At 38.8% G+C, this 22,447-nt stretch overlaps 1 protein-coding gene across 19 annotated transcripts in view; it reads right to left on the minus strand.

Annotated features, from left to right (window-relative positions):
• Positions 1–337: 337 nt before the first annotated feature.
• Positions 338–22,447, minus strand: part of KCNT2 (potassium sodium-activated channel subfamily T member 2) — a 339,487-nt gene continuing 317,377 nt past the window's right edge. For 6 of the 19 annotated variants that reach the window (XM_021081854.1, XM_021081864.1, XM_021081863.1 and 3 more), the window contains 3 exons: positions 18,576–18,876; positions 8,697–8,781; positions 338–2,879 (listed from right to left, as the gene is read on the minus strand). In XM_021081854.1, coding sequence (XP_020937513.1) covers positions 2,768–2,879; positions 8,697–8,781; positions 18,576–18,876 — 498 coding nt within the window. In that variant the 3' untranslated portion in view covers positions 338–2,767. Of the gene's footprint in view, positions 2,880–8,674; positions 8,782–18,575; positions 18,877–22,447 lie in introns of all 19 variants that reach the window. The other 13 variants (XM_021081857.1, XM_021081869.1, XM_021081867.1 and 10 more) reach the window with 8 other exon arrangements.

Consider the following 22,447-nt stretch of genomic DNA (forward strand, 5'->3'; position numbering starts at 1 on the left):
TCTCTGTTTTGTTCAAAACAGTTCTCTTCTGACACCAACATTGGTCTCTTCTTTCCTTTTATTCTCTCTTGCTTCCTTTCCCTCTACTCTACCCCATGCCCTTTGTTCAATTCCCCTTCCTTCCCTTTTCCATGCTTTCCTTCCTGGCTGCCCGTTTCCTGCCACCTTGTCATCCAGAAGGTATTATGTTGAGAAGTTATTCAACAGCAGCTTGTTTATGGCTACCTTTTCCTATGAGATCATTTTCATGATTACACTGGTTTTGACAAGTGGATTGTGTAGTTGCAAAATATAATTTGTCCAAACAACCAGAGTTTTGGAAAAAATACATCAAGAGTTTTCATCATCAGAAATAATTTTATTATTTATTTTAAAGCAATTCAATAGAACTGGTAGCAAAATGGTACAGAGACAATAAACAGAACCAAACCCTATAGGGTTACAAGAACTATTGTTGACTTCATATTTTATTTCCATGTGCAAGTATATTAAAAAGGCAACTTTGTTAAAAGGCTTTTATAAGTATGTTTTTATTCTTTAAATAACAGAAAGACTAATAAATGATCATTATTATAGCAAGCTGATATGAATTGTGTCAAGTATTAAATTTGGCCTAACATTCATAATCAAAAATAATTATTGTAAAATTTATGAAACAAAATTTTTAGTTTCATAGTAAATATAGTCAGTCCTAGCTTAAAATCCTAGTCTTGACAACTGTCATAATGCAAAAATACTCAATTTGAGATCTTGAGGGGAAACAGAAGATTCATAAATTCTTACATTTATCCCTAAACGTAACTGCAGTGGAGGAAATAAATGGCAACTCAAGGAAACATTTGACTGGAATATGAGCAAATATGAAACAAGTTCATTAAATTTATTATTGTTCTCCATTACATATATTAAATTCTGCCTTTAGTTTGAATAATTTACATGTGAATATGTTTGTCAGATATACTTCACCTGTGTTTTGTAACATACACACTTACATATGCATACAATCTTTGTCTTCAGGTAAGCTCCGGATTTTAAGTAATGTGTTACATATTCTACTTCCTTGTCTGGCTAAAAAAAAAATTAACTATAGGTGCTCCTTGTTTTAGAAGAAATTCTTAGCGTTCTTCTTATTCTAAAATGAGAGTAACGTGAAACACTAAACAAAAACAGCAACGACAAATAGGCATTTCATATTTTCAAAGCCAAATTATACAATGGCTATAGTTTATAATTTCCCATTTTACGTTTTATATTTTTATTTCCATAGATTTATTTGGGGAATATTAGGTTGTATTTTTTTTAATTATTCTATTTTTCTTTCAATTTATCTGCTTCTTTGTGAAAAGAGAGCATAAATGGTCTCTTTCTAATCTTATCTATCCTATCATCTGTTGAATTAAAAATCAATGTGAAGTTCAGAAATAAAAAAATACAAAATTAGAGGAAAACATCTTTTTAAATTTCTCAGTGTCTCTTTTATGGGAGTAACAACACACATTTCAACTGCCTGGCAAAGTGTGATCTGTGCTTTTCTGCTTGTTTCTGAAGGGGAGGAATGCAATACAGGTAAAAGCATTAGTGTCATCAAAGGTTGACTTTTCTCTATTCTTGTCAAATTCTGTATGCTTTACAGTAAATGTAAATGGCAAAAACTACCTATTTTCATTTTATACTTTTCCCTCATAGTGTTACAATATAGTTCCTATAGATAATTTTCCAAAATTAGATCAAAACTTTTAATATACTGATTTTTGGTATGTGATTCTTTCCATATCAAGTGCATAAAGGAGGAGGACTAATAATGTTTTGAAATTTCGTCTATAAAAAAGTATAATTTTGTTTCTTTTAATGTCATCTTTCTAATGAAATACACTATGTAGACATACAAAAATGTTAAAGCTCAAGAGTCTAATGAAATCGTGACTATTTCAGTGAACGTTTCAATTCTTGGATTACATTTAAGCTGACAAATGTGGTGAAGTACTTTATGTTAGGCACTCTCGCAGGAGAACAAGACATATATCGGCTTTAGTACACTTTTCTTGGTATGCCGTGTATGTCACATCTAAAGTTGGGAAAAGTTCATGTATTTGATTTTTCTTTTGTGTTTGTTTTGGTTTACTCAGAGTAATAAAACACTCCATGAGCAGCTCAAATTCTAAAATAATATGATATCATATGAGAAAGCAAGAAAAAGGTGAAAATGACTTAAAGATGTCTATTCTAAAGCAAACTATGATTCTTACATAAAAGTCCAGCACACAACTTTTTTGTTAATCTCTGTGTAGAGAGGACTAAGCATTTATAATTAGCTCATTTTAAAAAATGGCAAATTTAAAGAATATATTACGACACATTTAATTTTAAGAGGAGTAACATCTTCTACTTCCTTTGTGATGCACCAAATATAGTTGGATTTCTAGTTTCCTTTCAGTAAAACCTTCAAACTGTTAAAAAACTGGCTTCGTATGGTTTGCATTACTGTTAAACAATTCAGCATTAGGTTTAAATGTTATGTCTTAATTTACGTTTTCAGAAGCATTCCATTGAGGTCTCTCAGATATTAATAGGAAGAGTACCAAGAAGCAGTACTTTAAATTTCAAAATAATCTATACTTCTAGGAGAACAGAATTTTTTAAATGTGAAAGAACGGGATATGTTCCAATCTAGTTTATTTTCATGCCAGCAACACTTTTGTTTTTCTAGGATTTAGGGTTGTTTCAAGCAAGATCCTTGTAGGAAAAAATAAGTCTCATTTTCTTTTTATCAAAGCTGAGTTTCCTCCCGAGAGTCTTGGCCAGTGGTGTTGCAGATGCTGTTTTTTCGACTGGGCTCATTGTTTGGTAGGTAGGCCAAGGGATCAGGTCGTATTAAGTATCTAATAAAAGAAAAACAAAGCAAATAGCTGTGATTGCAAATGAAGGCAAAACTACTTTACACTGACACTTTGGATTGTTACTGCAAATTTATTTGTTTAGCTTAAGGTTATCGAACTTGTCTCTATATAATGTTGGCAGAAGGACTTGCTGTTTATTTGGTCTTAAATTTTTCAGGGCCTGTATTATTTCTGTACCTAAGAAGATTAGGAAGATGAATGTAAATAAATGAAGGTCAGTGTCTTTCAGTTATGCTCTCTTTCACCACCTTAATCTTATCAAAAGTTTGTTTTTAGTATTTGGTTGATTTATTCTTCTTTACTTTGGCCATTTTTCTATCCAGGTGACCTAAATCTTAGCCATGATTTTTCTATTGCTTAACTGCTCTTACTCTTAGTTTTATTATTCATAAACAAATTTGAGCTGTGTTAGTCCTATAGTCTTTTTAATTTAAATATTCTACAATTCTGTGAAATTAATTCTTTCATAAATGCTTTGGAGAACATCATGCATAGCTCATTTTAATTCTTAGGAAATGTATTCATCTAAAATTCAGGTTATGCTATAGTAAGCAACTGAACAGAAAAAAAAATTCTTCATCCATTCTATTAGTAAATAGGAAAATATTCATCTGCCAAACTCAGCATTGCAAAAATGTCAGAATTTGCTTCAAGAGAGATGTTTTACTTCAGACTGTCGCATGACATAAGCTTTTGTTTCTTGAGCACGTCTAGGTACCATATTTAGATCTGGGACTACAAACAGTCACACAGTCTGACCCTTGCAGAGGGTTAGCAGAGTGCAATCCGTGAAGCAGGTTTAAAGATGAAAAAGAAATCCCAGCCATCCCAGAGAGACAAAAAGAATGGCAGAGGAGGAGGGAATGGTTTATTGAGGAGTTTGGGTTAATAGCTCCCTAGGCTTAAGTGGAGAGGAACAGAGGAGAGGGAGCACAGAAAGGGGTGCTTCTGACATGTTTAAGAGATGAGTTTGACTTCAGAGGACCAGTGAGACCCGGACATGATGGTAGATAAATTCTGGAGGAAACAAAGAAAGCAGCCTAGGGAGGACTTCAAGTTTCAGGAGCGCCCATCTCTGTTCCCAGGGCAGTGGGAAGCCACTGAGGGTTTGGAAGGCAGAGAGAAGGAAAGTAAATACATGGAACGCAGCATTCTAAAAAGTCTCGTCCAGGTGCAAAGGCAATTAGTTTTTCATAGTTTTATAATAATGTGAGGAGCTACAAAAAAAAAAAATGGAGAAACTAATTTAAAGTGGGAAGTCTAATGAAGATTTGTACTTCCCTCAAAACCAAAGGAAAAATATTCATTAAATACGTCCCTTAATGAAAATGAGAAGAGCAATTTAAAGCACTACAGTCTATTTTCTTCGATCAAATAAAAGTCGAGATTAGCATCCTCGGATCTATTAACTGGATTTTGTTATCCATGCACCTGCTTTATAATTACTTGGAATGCCGGTAGCATCGGGGATCAATGAAGGGAACTAATAGTGCACATTAAATTTTTAACACTGTATCATCTGGTGATTTATTGTTCTTTGAATCAAATTACTGTTGCTCCTTCATTTAAAATGAACTTTGGAAAGCCATTTTTTAGAAAAATATAAAAGGTATGAGTATAATCCATTATCCCTAGATTCACTGACGGAGCTACAAAAGTTCTTTTCCCTATGACAACCACTCTCAAACCTGCGCGTCTCATAAAATGAATTTCTAAAAATGTATTTTTTACACTGCTTGTCATGGTAGGCATTTTTTTCTTGCTTCAGTTATATTAAAATTTAATTATCTCAATGCTGAAAATACACAGCATTGCAAAAAAAAGGGGTTTTTTAATGGCAGTCAAGTATATGCTTTAGCTTAAAACTAAAAAAAAATGGTATCTAAAAGGTAGAAAATGTCATGCTTATTTTACTTGTATATGTCATCCTATACATATTTTTAAGTTTAAAAGTATGGGGCATTGTTTTGAGTCATAAAATCTATTTGATGGAAGGGTATGTTTAGAGACTCAGAAGGTTAACAGTATCTTCCTATTCCATCAAAAATAATCATGGAACATAATTACATTCGGCTAAGAAATTTACAATTTGTTATGAAATACAAAGAAGCTAAGCATGACTTTAAAAACATATACAGTTAACATTGTTATAATTAATTTGAAAAAGAGCCATTCTGAAGCTGGGACTACAAGGGCAGTTGGTGAATTAATAATTAATTTATGGGTTGAAAGAAGAAAGAAATGTATAAATATGGATACAAGAAAAACAGCTTGGAGTATTAGAGCAATATACTAAGTGAAGCCTCCAGAATAGGCAGTTGGAAGTCAGGTGTACCATAAATAGGATATTTTCGCTCATTAAATGTTCCATAAATTCAGCATCACCACTGCATTTAAGTTGGACGGCTGCCTTAAAAACTCCAGCAGCTGGAATTACCATTCTTCTGATTCCAAGTTCCATTACTCTAACCAGTGTCATCAGACGGCAGAATAAAGCATGAGGTTGAATCCCGGGTGCCTTCTAAAAATCTCTGCACACGGCTTTTGTAGCCAAGCTACTCCTGGTGATGTATTTTCCTAAGAGGTTTTTGAAGCACATTCGTCTTTTTGCCCTAAAAGTGAGCATTACTCAGCAGTCCAACAGTCATTTGTGAAGTTTTTCTTCTTTATGTATCTCTTCTTCCAAAAAAAAAAAAAAAAAAAAAAACCCACCCCATTCTCTTTTTAGCTTTATTCATTTTAGAAGATGAAAAATAACTATTTCTGGACTTCCCGTTGTGGTGCAGTGGTTAATGAATCCGACTAGGAACGATGAGGTTGGGGGTTCGATCTCGGGCCTTGCTCAGTGGATGAAGGATCCGGCGTTGCCATGTGCTGTGGTGTAGGTTGCAGACTCGGCTGGGGTCCCGTGTTGCTGTGGCTCTGGCGTAGACTGGTGGCTACAGCTCTAGATTGGACCCCTAGCCTGGGAACCTCCATATGCCGTGGGAACGGCCCAAAGAAATGGCAAAAATAAAAATTAAAAAAAAAAAGAAAAATAACTATTTCTACATAGCCCTAGCTTTGTTTCAAAGCACAGTACTCCATATGCTTTCTCGACACTTCCACTTGCCATGGTGAACGATGGCTCTAAACTCCAGCTCGTCATCTCTCTTTTCTCCACACCCACTGACTTCTTCTTGGTTGGAAAAGCGCGTTCCTATTCTGACTTGTTTCAGGAACCAGCATTAATTTTTCTTGCGGCCACTTAGATTTGAAATTTCTTTTTTTTTCTTTTTTTTTTTTTTTTTTGGTCTTTTTAGGGCCTCACCAAAGTGTATGGAAGTTCCCAGGCTCGGGGTCGAATCAGCTGCAGCTGCCGGCCTACACCACAGCCACAGCAACTCAGGATCCAAGCCGTGTCTTCCACCTACACCACAGCTCACTGCAACAACACCACATCCCTGAGTTAGGCCAGGGATCAAATCTACAATCCAATGAATACTTGCTGGGTTTGTTACCTCTGAGCCACAACAGAAACTCCCTAGATTTGAAATCTTTTTTTTTTGGTCTTTTATCTTTTTAGGGCCTCACCCATGGCATGTGGAGGTTCCCAGGCTAGGGGTCGAATCCGAGCTGTTGCTGCTGGTCTACACCAGAGCCATGGCAATGCCAGATCCGAGCCACATCTGCCACCTACACTACAGCTCACGGCAATGCCAGATCCTTAACCCACTGAGTGAGGCCAGGGATCGAACCTGCAACCTCATGTTTCCTAGCCGGATTCGTTAACCACTGAGCCACGACGGGAACTCCTAGATTTGAAATCTTAAAGCCACGTTAAGACCCCACCTTTTTCAGTTTCCAGACAAATGGGGAATAAATTTAGCTACACAGGCCCCTGACTTTATAATCCACTATCCAGATATTATGACAGCTTCTTATCTCCCTCACACCTGCATAACAGCTTTTTAAAGAGATTTTCCTTATTTTCAGGCCTACTTCAACCCAAATCTATCATGCCAATCAATTCTGTTGTTTCTTAGATATTTCTTTAAAAAAAAAAATTACCTTTCCAACCCCAGCCAAACAAAGCCTCCACAAAACTGGCAACAGGCTTCTAATGCCTGGTATTTTCCTAGTTTTAGTTTTAAACCACTTGCACAGATGCATTTTATGTTCTGCAACACAGACTGTTCTGACGCTTCCTAGTCGATGACCTCATTTCCGAGTTACAGAAACCAACACATACAGTGGACCTAACCAAGACTTTTGAATCTTTGGCCTTTTTTTTTTTTAAAGTCATCAATACAATATAGTGTTAACTGTCTATTGTAAGCCTTGGTCCAGCTTCAGCTTCAGACCCTGAACCTCAAGTCAGATTCTTATTAGAATTTCTCTCCTAAGGCTTATACCAACAACTGTCAAAATGCCTTTTCTAAAATATTGCTACTACCTTATTCATATACCCAAGTGCAGCCCATTGCCTATAAGGTTGAAAAATAAATTCCTTATTTTTTCTTTTCAGGTCCTTTCAAAGTCAGGTTTAATGTTTCCAATATCATGTTTAACTAATTAACAAGAGAAATGCTAACAGTACAAGCTTTTACTCTGGTCAAATAGAGCTCTGCAGTATCGCCAGCTGACTCACATTACATAATCCCAGGCAGTGTGTTTCTAAGCCATCTCCCCGTTCTGGAAAATGCCTGCACAAAGCCCATCCACCCTGAGAGTCTAGCTCACCTCCCTCCCCTGTGATCACTGTAGCTCACAAGAATGTCTTCCTTCCTGAAGTTAGGAAAGTGCTGTCTCACTTACTTGATGCTTAAGTCATGTGACAAAGTCCTATTATATACTATTAAATTTTTACGCTTAAATTGTAGTTTTGTTAATTAGAATGTAGGCATTATGAAATCAGGGGAAATGCCTTATTCACCGCTATAGTTCGCACTTATTTTTTTCTTTTTGGCCACACCTGCGGCATGCAGAAGTTCCCAGGCCAGGGTTGAATCCGGGCCATAGCACTGCCCCGGCTGCTGGGGTGACAATGCCAGATCCTTAACTCCTGGCACCACAGGAGAACTCCTAGATCACACTTTTTGTTGTAGTTGTTGTTGTTGGCTTTTCAGGGCTACACCTGCAGCACATGGAAGTTCCCAGGCTAGGAGTCGAATTGAAGCTACAGCTGCCAGACTCCACCACAGCCACAGCAACTCCATCCGAGTCGCGTCTGTGACCTACACCACAGCTTATGGCAATGCCAGATCCTTAACCCACTGAATAGGTCCAGGGATCGAACCTGCATCTTCACGGATCCTAGTCAGGTTCGTGAACAGCTGAGCCATGAAGGGAACTCCCGAGATCACATTTTTAAAGCAATACCATAATGCATAGGTTTTGATGAATCAAACTACTACCAGAGATCTTCTCAAAAAGGTTTGACCCATTTCACTTTAGCTTTTAGACTCTCTAAGGTGTTTAGAACCAGCTAGTGCGAAATACGTTAGGTTTTCGCTTGAGCCCTTCTCTCTGTCTCCGCGTATTTTCTACGAATTGTCCCCGTGTGTGTGGCTCCCGGAACACACCACATCCACGCCGCCTTTTCCTCCTGCCATTCGCCTCTGTGGTCCTACAGGGTCTGCGTGTAGTATTACATAAAACACATCTGCTACTGGACACAAAAAGCAGACCTCAACTCTTTGAGCATCTATCTCACAAATAAAATAAGGGGCTATCCTGGTGGAAATAAAAATACAACAGTGAATAAAGTAGTGGTTTTCTAAAACTACCCGCCTTACGTGAGCTCGGAGGCCAACTTACACGACGTCGTTCAGCTCCAGCCTGGTATCTGGAGACGGGTTAATCAGGATATAGGAGAGGGTACTTTGATGATCGTTCATTTCATCTAGAAGATAAAAAAATGCCAAGTTTGTTAGACGACTTCCAGAAAATTACAGCCATTACTCTAGCGCATCTTATCTTCAAACCACACAGCTGTCAACCACAGCTTGCTGTGGTTTCGCCTGCAGCCTGACTGCGTACGTAATTTGACTAGTTTCAAATTACTGCCCCTGGAAATATCTGGCAGGTACTCATTTTTTTGTTCCAAGAGATGTTAAAAATAAAGTCTGTAATTCTGTTCAGAGCAACCACATTTATAATCTACCCTGTTAGCTTTTATAGTGTTGAAAGAAATAGACTTTTATTTGATTTATTATTAGTTATAAAAAGTTAATAGTTATAAAAAATGGTTAATAGTTATAAAAAAAAATTGAGGTTATAGATGGCCATCCCAAACGAACATTCGGGAGCTCCCATTGTGGCGCAGCAGAAACAAATCCAACTAGTATTTCTAAGGATGCAGGTTCGATCCCTGGCCTCGCCCAGTGGGTCGGGGATCCTTTGTTGCCATGAGCTGCGGTGTGGGTCACAGATGCAGCTGGGATCCTGAGTTGCTGTGGCTGTAGCAGAGGCTCCAATTCCACCCGTAGCCTGGGAACTTTCATATGCCGTGGGTGCAGCCTTAAAAAGAAAAAAAAAAACAAAACAACTCAAAAAACAAAAAAACCCACCCAAACAGGAACACTCATATGAGAAACTCTGTAAAAAGTCAGCGAATGACATTGCGTTTAAAAAACACAGGAGAACTGTATCTAAGAAGGGCGGAGGCCCTGAATGCATTTGACTTCGAATCATGATTCATCGAATATAAGACATGCTCGTATTCTGGCAAGATGCAAAGAATTCTGTGGAACAGAATTTGACGGTAAGTTTCAAGGGAAGTGCACCATGGACTCATTTGTTTTCCCTCTAAAACAAAACTATTTAAAAACTAAAAACCTGAGCCCTCTTAATGGTGTCAGTTCACTCTGAAACGCTGACAGACTTCACGTTTGGAGAGCTGACCTGGCGTACAGGACACCACAATGCAAAGGACAACTGCTTTGGGATTGAGGGGTTTTTCATGCTGCCAAGGCTGTGAGAATGTGTAAATTATAAAGCCATGTGGACACATGCTGGATAAATATTAATCCTCCTACCAGTTAAGTTTTTACGCTGGGAGGACACTGTTGTAAAGCCCATTTCAGTTGCAGACAAGTTGGTTTCCTAAAAGTAGCACCAAATTTCTCAGTTTGATCCAAAATCTAAGAATACATTTCATTCCAACAGAGATACATCAATACTCAAATAACTGCATAAAACTAAAGATCTAAGAGGCCAACGTAGGGGACCCCGATAATTTCCTAACTGGAAGATATATATTACACTCACAAAGTAACATCTGCTATGTTCCTCTAACGAGAAACCTGCCACGTGACTCTGAAAGGCTGTATTTTCAGTTATGATATTTCAAGTTGAGATGCAGATGTGCCTTATCTTACAAGGCAGATAAACTGCAGTATAATTCAATCCACCACAAATTTGCTGGTAAAACTCTTACCATCTTAAGATCATCGGATAAATATTCAAATAAAGGACTTCATTTGGTTGCACATCTCCAGAGCAGACACAAGGAACTGAATACTGCCGTGGGGATAAGGTTGCTGGGCAAAACAGAATTTCTTGTGACATCTGAATTTCAGATAAAAAACTAACAATTTTTTTAAAACATACGTCTGTACCAACTATTGGATGTAACACGCTTATACTAAGAATCATTTGTTGTTTATCTGAAATTCAGATTTAACTGGGAGTCGTCTATTTTTATTTGCTAGATCTGCCAATCCCAGCTAGTGGAGAGGACGGCTAACTCAATCAGCTGGAACTTGGGAAGGGAGGAAGGCAGGGAGGGAGAGATGGAGAAGGTTTTAAAATGGGAGAACCCATGGCATATGCTGAGGAAAAGGCAAGTAAAAAGGAAGAAATTGGTGTTGTACCAATTGCAGAGTGAGGACATATGTTTATGGTTAATTATTAAATAGGTAATTATTAAGTATTAATAATGACTCTTTAGATTGTGTTCTTCAGGTTTTTTTGATTTTCTATTATTTGACATATACGTTTTTTTTCCTTTAAACAATATAAAAATAGCTTTTCCATCGTATCATTTATAAATCAGCACTGTTCTCCAAGTCTGATGACTTGAAATAAGTCTCATGCAAATACTTAGTTGAAAATTTAAATTCAAAGGAGGACAGAGAAAGAGATCCAGGAAAGGATACTGCTGTAGACAGAGCAAGGAAAGTAAGATTCTTTTATATTTGATAGTGTTTTCTGCAAAGGGATAGAAGAAGAAATGTGAGGTAATAATGTAGAGATATGGAATGTAGTTAGTTCGATTAAGGAAGGAAACGAGACAAAAAGAGGACAAAAGGGTGTGTGTGCATTTGTGTTAGTGTTCGAAAAATGGGCAGAAGACCCAAAAAGACATTTCTCCAAAGAAGACATACGGAAGAAACGCTCAACATCACCAATTATTAGAGCAAAGCAAATCAAAACTACTGTGAGGTACCAACCACATACCAGTCAGAACAGCCATCTAATAAGTCTACAAATAGCAAATGCTAGGAGAGGGTGTGGAGAAAAGGGACTCCTTCTATACTGTTGGTAGGAAGGTAAATTACAGCCAATATGGAAAACAGTACAGATGTCCCTCAGAAAACTAAATATATAACTACCATATGATGCAGCAATCCCATTCGTAGGCATATACTAGGACAAAAGCACAATTCACCAAGATACATGCGCCCTATATTCACAGCAGCATTATTCACAATACCCAAGACATGGAAGTAAAAGTCCACCCACAGGTGAATGGATTAAAAAGATGTAGTACATAAATACAGCGGAAAACCACACAGCCATAAAAAAGAACAAAATAATGCTCTTTGCAGCAACATGTATACACCCAGAGATTCTCATAGTCAGTGAAGTAAGTCAGAAAGAGAAAGACAAATACCATATGATATCACTTATATGTGGAATCCAAAATATGTCACAAAAGAACCTATCCACCAAACAGAAAAAAATACTCGCACACATAGAGAACAGACTTGTGTTGCCAAGGGGCAGCGGGGAGGGAGAGGGATAGACTGGGAATTTGGAGTGAGTAGATGCAAACTATTACATTCAGAAAGGCTAAGTGGTGAGGCCCCAGGGCACAGCACAGGGCACTATTTCCAGTCTCCTGGGATAGACCATGATAGAAGATAACATAAGAAAGGAATGCATACACATGTATGACCGGGTCACTTTTCTGAACAGCAGACATTGACACAACACTGTGAATAAACTATAATAAAAATTTTCAGAAAATAAAAAAGGTGAATTTGTAAATGACTGAATAAGCCCGGAAACAACTGGGGGTGGCAGGAGAACCATCCGAGAGGTTTGAAACAATCAGCTTGCCTTGAGAGTTGCAGGAGTGTCTTTACATGGACTCTAAGTGTGTTTTTGCACAGTCATGAATAATCACAGCTTGAAAAGCTGATTAAATCCTACGATGACCTGACTATAGCATCTGAGGCTTTTGTTAAGAAAAGAATGTAAATGAAAATATCACTTTCACCTGTTGACAAACGAAGACAATTTTATTCCTTAGAACGGAACAATCAGATAGCATGACTTTTCTAATCCCTGAACACTCAGGGTTATGTGCTGACTGGGAAGATCGATGCAAAAACTCAGCTGATGAGAAAACTCAGACTGTTTCTCTTAACTCACGTGTAAATGAAGGAATGAAAACAACATCTTATTACAGGAGCTCATGTTTTAAATACTACAGATACTGATACCAATAATGATTACTGAATAGCAACAATGTGTCGTCGCTCATGAATATAGTTGCTTCGAGAGCTCCTCTCAATTGTTTTATTTTCAGTTGGAACTGCATTTCCATTCTATCACTTCGCTGGCTGCAGAAATTGGCACAACATTGCAAATCATCTGTCACTCAAAACAAAAGAAAAAATTTGAAGAAGGAAAAAAAAGTAAATGTGGGGTATTAATGTAAAGGCGTGGAATACAATTAGTTCAATAAAAGAAAAAACAGGAGACAGCAAGGACTGTGAGGCGTGTACATATGGTGTGTGTGTGTAAGGCGTGTACATACGTGTGTGTGTGTGTGTGTGTGAGGTGTGTGTGTGTGGGTGTGTGTGAGGACTAAGGGAAGGAGACCTAATTTCCTCAGAGGAGGAAGTAAGAGAAAGAAAAGGAGGAAACACGAAAGGTTTGAAAGCGCAGGATTAGAAGACAGAATCTGGATTTGAAAGAGCCAGGAAGAAGCAGGATTAAAAGAACGCTTTCTTTTCATCTAGAGCAAACAATTTAAGTATAAAATTAATGCAGAAGGAGAAGCATCCAAATTTAGCTAGGCAAATATTGAAAAAGTGCAGCGCCCCAAGCCCTACCAGATATTGAAATACACAGAAAAGACGCTGCAATTAAAACAGTAGGTGCTTTTGTGGGAACAGGCAGACAGACCATTGTAACTACAATCGAAAGTCTAGAAATAGACCCAGTAACATGTACAATTGGGGCTCTACTAAAAGCAGGATCTAAAAATCTGCAGAAGCCAATAGAATGGAGTGTGCACTTTAAGAAGGGGTGTTACATAACTAAATACAGGAGAATATCTTCAAAATATAAAAATGTGTTCCCATGCTCATCACATATACCAGGATAAATTCCAAATAGTTCAGATGTTTAAATGCAAAATGTGAAACCAAATAAGTAATGAAATAAAACATAGAGGGATTCATCTCTAAATTGAGAAATCTGTCCCTATTACTCAAAATCAATCAGTAATATTGTAAATGATCAAAAAATTACATTAAAAATACTAAATAAAAAAAGTAAAGGAAAAAGACTAAGCTGAGAAAGAAATACCTGCAATTAATTTTCACAGTTCTAATCTACCTAATATGTGAGCACCTTCTAAGCAGTATTAATAACAAAAATAAATCTATGAAGTGGTCTAGAGATATAATCAGTCCTCTGAAAATGACTCAACCACACACAGTGATGCTCAACCTCACAGAAGAGGAAGATACACGGAGGGGTTTCAGTTGCGGCTCAGCAGGTGAAGGACCCCCCATTGTCTCTGAGAGGGTGTGGGTTCGAACTCTGGACTCGCTCAGTGGGCTAAGGATCTGGCGTGGCCACAAGCTGTGGCGTAGGTCACAGATGCAGCTTGGCTCTGGTGTTGCCATGGCTGTGGCACAGGCTTCAGCTGTGGCTCCAATTCTACCCCTTGCCTGAGAACTTCCATATGCCACAGGTGTGGCCATAAAAAGGGGAAAAAAAAGACACACTGAGATAACAGTTAAAAAAATCTATTAGATTGGCAAAACATGCAAAATCTACTGACACATTCTTTTGGCAAGGTTTTGGGAAAATAGAGTCTCATACTTTGCTAGCAAAAATGCAAAATAGTACACATTTAAGGAGGAACATATTTCCAATAGCAAAATTATATATATAGTGTATATATATATATGAATTATATACATATACTTCTTGAATCTAGCAATCTCACTTTTAGATATCCATCCCAAGATGCAGTGGGAAAAACACAAGAACATTTATGCATGTGTGTGTTAATTGCAAGATTCTGTGCTTAGCAAAGACAGGAAGGACTAGTTAGAGACTATGTTGCATCTATACAACAGAGTATTAGGCAGCTGTAAAAAGAAATAAGAACCGCGTGAACATTTTACTAAGTCAGTGGTCTCCGGGATATACTATCAAGTGAAAGAAACAATGTGAGAAAAAGGACACGTCGTGCTCTCCCCTGTAAACAGTAAAACTAAGAAAGGCTGCCGGGAGGGAAGACAGAGGTTATGTGTAGTGGGGGGACGGATGTTCAATTTCTTTGACTGTATCTTGTGTTAAGTATCGGACTTTGGACTATGTGCATAGTTTATACAACTAAGAAGCAAAGCTAAATTTTAGAAAAAGCAGTTCTTAGACACAAAACAGAAATGAGTCTAAATTTACATCCAATTGATATTACAATCACACCAAGAACAACTTTGCCAAGACCTAATTTTACTATACATCCCTACTTGGACTCTACTATATAAAGAACGCATTAAAAACATGCCTATTTTTTAGCAATTATACTGTTGATAGTAGCATTGTATTACTATTCGGAGACTGTTTTATGTATATTGTGAAAAACACAATGTGATTTTTATAATTCTATCATTTCTATTGCTTTTGACAACCCTTAATCTCAAGGTAGAAGAAAGTATGCATGTAAGGACGGAGAAAGTTAAATAAAAACCCTACAGCCTGCAATTTAATTGTAAATGAGCATAGGAACTGGTGCATTATTTTCTCTACTCCTTGTCAAAATACCTACATGTTTATGCATTTTAAAACACCCATCTTTCCTTACTTCCAAAGAGCTAAGCAAAGGCTCCAGCTGGGATCCCCTTCCTGTGTTTCTTTCAAATTCTTCACTAGTGGCTTAAGCTTATTATTTAAACATGCTCATATCACTGATCTCAAAAAAAAAAAAAAAAAAAAAAAATAGCCCCCCTCCCCTCCCCTCTCCACTTCCTCATCAGCTGTCTCCATATTTCTCACCTGGCCTTCACAGTGGAATTTCTTACAAACCTCTGCTACGACAGAGTCTGAACTGTCTCTTCTAGCCTTCACCTGTCTTCTTCATTATCATATTTAGGCCACTACAAACCAAACATCTTCGCTGACCAATGGGTCACAGTGGAAACGGTGAAGGCAACTACATGCTAATGCCTCTCAGTTGAGGAGACAACCATTTCTTCTCTGATCTCTCTCTCCTTCCTCCTGGGTCGAATGTGGACAAAATGACTGACATTTCAACATGCCTCCTGAACCACGATATGACTGCGGCAGTGGAAGCAACAGATCGTGGAGCAAAAAGGTAGATTAAATTTCCCATTCCTTGCGGTCTGTAACATGTGAGATCCACCGCATCCAAATCTTGGTTCAGTCCCCCAAGGTATTCAAGTCTGGCTTTCACACATGCTATGCAAGGGATACAGGCCTCCCTGGGGTCAGCAGTGACATGTCACCACACTTTCTGCATTATTAATCATTTCCTCCTAGTTCTCTAGGCCAACACTTCACCTTGTCATATCGCAAAATACATAGGAAATAAAATGTTATGTCACATTGAGGTGGGAGACAAACCTGCTTAGGAGTAGAAGAGACCCTCCAATCGCACCAGGCCCTCAAAAAGTACAAAGGATCAAGGCAGTGATAAATCACGTGATGAAGCTATAGCATACATCTTTTGTATAATTCAGTTCTAGACACTTTGGCCTCTTGACTAAAAAAATATATACTTCTCGGAGTTCCCTTATGGCCCAGAGGTTAAGGATTCAGCATTGTCACTGCTACAGCTAAGGCCACTGTGGTGGCACAGATTTGATCCCTGGCCTGGGACCTTCTGCATGCCTCGGGTGTGGCCAAAGAAAGAAAAAGAAAAACTTCTTCCCTTAACCTTCTAGCAATTCATTTTCTAGAGCTCTCTTGTAGTCCTTCACCTGGGGTTATTCAATCTACTGCTATGGGCTTAACGAAAACCTATAGGCTGATGACTCCTAATTCTATATAAGCATGTCTTTTTCTTGAGCACCAGACAGCAGAAATCTAGCTTCTTATGGAACACTATCCATTTGAAGTCCTCCAGGCAGTCAAATTAAATTTATGTGTTTATTCCAGAGTCGTCGTCTTCTTCTAAGCTCAGTGGACGTCACCACCAAGCACTTCTTTGCTCAAGGGAGAGCCCTTTCAAAATTCATCTTTTGATTTTCCCTTTTCCTCTCTTTCCTGTCTCATATCCACTAGGTTAAAAGAAATCTGTTCATTTTCTTGGATCAGACCAGTCCTACTCAGAAAAAATCAGATTATGACTCGTGGTTAAATCAATCATCATGCACTGTGTGTAAAGTACTTTAAAACATTTTTCATCTGTAAAGCACTAAAAAAATATTGCCAACAACGCAGGAAGAGTAAGGGGTAGAGTGGGAACACAAAAAGGTTTGGAGTCGAACGTCTTCAGTGAAAGAGCTGACTCGAGGGTGTCCCAGGCAAGGTGACCCAAGGACCTGGCTTGTATTTGAGACCTGCTTTCTCACCGGTAAGAACTCCATTGGTTCATGCAACCAACATGCCGTTAATGGTTTCCCAGGTGCCAGGAAATGTGTGACTGGTTGGGGTACAAGGATGAACAGAGAAGTAAGACAGTCCCTTTCTCACAGGAAAACAGAAAGGCAGGAGTTCCTGCCCTGGCTCAGAGGCAACGAACTACCTAGGATCCATGAGATTGTTCAATCCCTGGCCTCCCTCAGTGGGTTAGGGATCCGGCATTGCTGCAGACGTGGTGTAGGTCAAAGGTAGGGCTCAGACCCCGCGTTGCTGTGGCTCTGGCGGAGGCCAGCAGCTGCAGTTCGGATTCAACCCCTAGCCTGGGAACTTCCATATGCTGCAAGTGCGGCCCTAAAAACAAAATAAAAGAAAGGCAAACATGCAAAACAATAATTGTTTTATAGCATGTATTCTCAGTGAAGACAACAGTGTCCCCAAGGGTACAAAACGTGTTTGTTTTTTGAGGTGGGTTAGAAGAACTTACTCTCCTTAGGAGTAGAGCACAGGTGGACACACCTGGACAGACACAGTGGGTCTGCAGGGTTAGCTGAATGTCGGGTGTGGGCTAAACACATCCTTATTCACCATCTCATTCATCCTTCACAGCAAAGCTATGAGATACGTGTTATTATTCCTACTTCATACACAAGAAAAAGGCTTGGAGAAGTTAAATAATTCCACAAATCCACCGGCTGCCACTAGAATGTAAATTCTGTACATGCAGAGATCTTGTCTGAAGAGGTCGCTGCTCTACTCCCTGTGCCCGGCAACAAAGGCTGCCACCGAGAGAGAAGGCCACCTAATCATAGCTGCTGGATGAACCCCTGTGAGCTAGGAATAAATGGAGACGTTCAGAGGACCACGATGTGGGACACTCCAAAGCCTGTTGTTGAAAATCATGATCTCATTGGTGGGTTACAATGGACGGATGGAGCTCTGGATAGACAGATGGACAGAACAGACAGAGAGAGAACGAGAAAAGGAAGGGAAAAAAAAGGTGGCGAGTATCTGTCCTTCCTCTGGATTAGGGTTAGGGTTAGGGTTAGGGGTTAGGGTTAGGGTTAGGGGTTAGCGTTAGAATTAAATCAACAAATAAGACTATAAGAAACTAGACAAATTTTAGAGATACATTTTGGTTCATCCTTGGCTGGTCCGTTTAGTTACTGGCCAGTGTCTCAAATTAATTTTATCCTAGGTTCTAAACTATGGTGTGTGTGTGTGTGTGTGTGTGTGTGTAAGACAGACTTTGGAGCCGGACAGAACTGTATCTAAATCTCGGCTATGCTATGCTATTAACAAGCTAATTAGCAAGTTACTTGACATAACTTCCTTACCTCTAAAGCGGAAGCGTTTTGTAAAAATCGAAATTAAGATAATTCATTGCAAGGGTTCAGCAGCGGGTCTAGAGACCCAAGCAAGTCCTTAACAGTTTTTAGTGCTTTCTCTTTATTATCCTTGTTCTCATTTTTGCTGGGAGGTGAGCTGCGGGTCACTAGGCCCTTCGAGCTGACCTGTGAAGCAAACGTGTGATTCTTGGGTACCTAAACGGGAGCCAACGATATCACAACTAATGGCAAGAAATCGCAAGGCGACATCATACAATACTTTGAAAGAGCATACCATAGCCCACTGTAGAAAGCCCCAAGTGTTTCATTCTATTTTTCACAAGTTCAGCAAGCTCTTGTCTTTCTGACCTCCTGTAGAGGTTCAGCCGCTGCTGGGTTATTTTCTCAGCTGTTTTACCGGAGTGTTTGGGACCTTTCCGGCTCAGTCTCCGGGCCCACTGCAGGCTCTTCCTCCGCAGCAAGGGGTGGTCGGACTGGTCGCTGGAGGTCGAGTTGCGGTGGTTTCCTCGGGGGTGGCCCTGCTCTTTGGCATCTCTGGTGTCTTCCCACTCTTCCACGCTGATGGAGATCTGAGACTGCAAGAGCAAGGGGCACCGCTGGTTAGAGGGTTAGGACTCGTGCGGCCTGGACTTACACCAGCAACTGTGCACTAACATCCTGATATGATTACATGTCTCACGAGTGTTTTCACAGACAGAGCAAAATCGCAATCCCTGATATTAATTTTCTGTTACTGAAAATAATATGAGAAAACATGTGGCTGGACTTGTATATGAAGCAGATAAAACATCCTTGCGAACACCAGTGTAAGTTTCCATGAAAGGATTTTCATAGAAAATAAAAATCTGAGTTTTTTATGCATCTGAGTTATCACAAGACTACGAGCACAGAGCTGTCTGAAATCACAAACAAAAAGGGCTAGGTATTTTACAACTTTATTCAAATAAAGCCATTGTAATGGACTTTGCTCAATTTACTCATGCTGTTCCCCATGAAATTTAAATAAGGATTTATGAAAATTGTTTTATTTTTGGAATTAATATTTTTAAAGGTTTTAAAGTTATTGCTCTTTCTAAAGGAGGCACTGGCGTGAACTTTGTAATATGTGAATCTCTGTATTCATTCATGGGACCCAGAAGAAAACAAAGAATAATTTTATTTAATTCACGCATTAATTATGCATCACATAAAATGTTAAAATATATTTTAGGAACTGTTCTCAGTATTCCAAATGAAAACAGGTTGTAAGTATTACCTTCGCAAATGTATTCTAGAATCACACATAAAACTTAACTAAGGCTCTTTCCATAGGAGGGAAAAGAAATGAACAAATTGTCTTTTATTTACTCTTTCGCTACTGAACCTGATTTTAAAGTAAGAAGCTTTCCAATTGACAGAACAATGTAAATCAACTACAATAAAAAATTTAAAGAAGCCTTTCTTTGATTACAGGCCTTTAGTAAATAAAAGTTCCCTGTTTCAAAATCACTGCATTTTGTACCAGGAGGTCCCATGAAAGGCAACACAGTTCAAAGCAGAAAGTCTTACTTTCTTAAAAAAAAATTTTTTTTTGAAAAAAGCACACACTTGTGAAGGAATGGCTTCCTGAATTTTATTTTATTAGGCATAGGCGCTGTGCTCATGAACCTGCTGTGTTTCCCATTTGCAGATGGAAGTTGGATCTTCATGCATGTACTGCTGGCTTCCACAGTAACAGAATTCAAACTACCAATTTAAGTAAGGTCAGGAGGAGGATCCAGGAAGACCCTTTAAAGGTGAATATACATTATGGAAGCTCAGTCTATGCCTTCCTAGTGGCCAGCTGTGAAATTATCTCTCATTCAAAATTAGTTAAGAAATGTAAATAGTCATTCACTTTTGTTTCCAAACGTTAATGTAGAAGAGTGATACCAAAACAATTTGTTTAACCTTCATATCTTCATGATAAGAGAATATTTCAGCCCCAAATACAGAAATCTCATTTTAGATCTTTTAAGTTGGAATTTTAAAAATGTTTAATACCACCGTTTTGCAATAGTGGCTACTTTTATAAGTTCTTAACTCTAGTCTTACCTGCTTGATAGGATACTGAACATCTTCTTCTGCGGAAGTAAAATACACAAACCCTTGAGTAACGTCTGCCATCAGTGAAGCACATCAATCTTTGACTAGCAGTTACAGTTGTTCCATACTTGGTGGCCTGCACAGTTTTGCGAACCACAACCTTAAATGTATTTGAAGTAATCTTTCTAGTCATAAGTTTTGTAATAGTTTGTTTCCTATAAATACGTGGAAATGGTCATTTTGCCAGACTAAATACTCAAGATAATTTATTACGTCCACACAATGTCACTTACGATTCAAGTCACAGAACCATAAGCTACAAAGTAATTTAGGGGAGAGATCTTAGATTTGCTTCTCTTCTAAGTACAGGATACCAATACGATTCTCTTTGTGATTGCTATTTCTGAGTTACACGGACCAGGAATTATATCAAGTAGATAATTAGCCAAATAATACTGAATCCCCTATTCACCACTGTTTGAATTCCTCAAGGAAGAGAATATAATGATTTATACATAAAATCCATAGGAATCACAAGGCATTTTTATCAATAATTCAATAAAAGTAGTATCTCTTTTATATTTCACTTCGTGGCTCAGTGGAAACAAATCTGACTAGTATCCATGAGCGTGCAGGTTCGATCCCTGGCCTCACTCAGTGGGTTAAGAATCTGGTGTTGCCTTGAGATGTGGTGTAGTTTGCAGATGCAGATCAGATCCCGCATTGCTGTGGCTGTAGTATAGGCCAGCGGCCAGAGCTCCCGATTCAATTTCTATCCTGGGAACCTCCATATGCCCTGGGTGCAGCCCTAAAAAGACACATGCACACAAAAAATTGGTCCAGAATTCCATTTGCAGCCAAAGGAAAGAAAATCATGGACATGGAAAACAGACTTGTGGTGGCCAAGGGGGAGGGGGAGGGTGTGGGATGGATTGGGAATTTGGAGTTAAAAGATGCAAACTATTGCCTTTGGAAGGGATAAGCAATGAGATCCACTGGGAGCTATATCTAGTCACTTACGCTGGAGCGTGATAATGTGAGACAAAGAATGTATACAGGTATGTGTAACTGGGTCAGCTTGCTGTATAGTAGAAAATGGACAGAACACTGTAAACCAGCTATAACGGAAAAAATAAAAATTATAAAAAATTAAATGAAATAAAGTATTTGCTACTTAAAATCAGTTTGACAAAACAGGATCTTATGAGCTTTCCCTCTGTCCAATACAGTTGATGAGGCCTTCAAGGATTCTACGGAGCTTTCGAGGATTAAAACCCACGATAAGAGCTATTTAGAGAACGGATGGTAATTACCACTGCTGCTCCACTTAACAGCCCAAATGACCTGTTCTTCAACCTGGAAAGAACGAACGGTGCCCCACAGTAGACTTCCCAGCCTCAGTGCCCTGCTCCCACATATGAAGGCACCCCATCCCGTGTTCCTGAACCCATTCAATCAGTAACTGGGAAAGCCTTTGCAGCCAAAGATTTGTCTTTTATGTTCTGTTTGCTGCCTCCTTTGACAGACTCGCAGGCAGTGTCCCTTCACTCCCAAGTCCTTTGCCTAACTACACACAGGGCGCACCAATGGCCCTGCTGTCACACTCAGCCTTTGCAGGCAAGATCAATACTGCATTCGCTTCCTCCAGAACACAGGTATGTCATGACGTTGATGACAAGGAGACACATGCATCATTATTCAGGACACAGAAACGGCAACAACGGAGCTCACGGAAAGGGAAGGACCACTGTCTCACACAAAGTACTAGGTCCCCACAACTTGGGGAAATTTCTGGGCATTATCTGGTTAGCCAAGGGGTTCTCCATCTCTGCCACTCTCAAGAAATAATTATTTTCTTTAAATTGAGATATAGTTGATTTTCACTTTTAGCTTCAGGTTTACAGCAAAGTGAACTGGATATATATATATATTTTTTTTCTTTTTTTCCCCATATAGATTACTACAGAACACTGAGTAGACCTCCCCGTCTTATACAGTAGGTTCTTGTTAGTTATCTACTCTTTATACGGACTATTATTCAGTCGTAAAAAAGAAGGAAATAATGCCATTTGCAGCAACATG

This window comes from Sus scrofa, unplaced genomic scaffold, assembly GCF_000003025.6.
Source record: "Sus scrofa isolate TJ Tabasco breed Duroc unplaced genomic scaffold, Sscrofa11.1 Contig2471, whole genome shotgun sequence".
NCBI lineage: Eukaryota > Metazoa > Chordata > Mammalia > Artiodactyla > Suidae > Sus > Sus scrofa.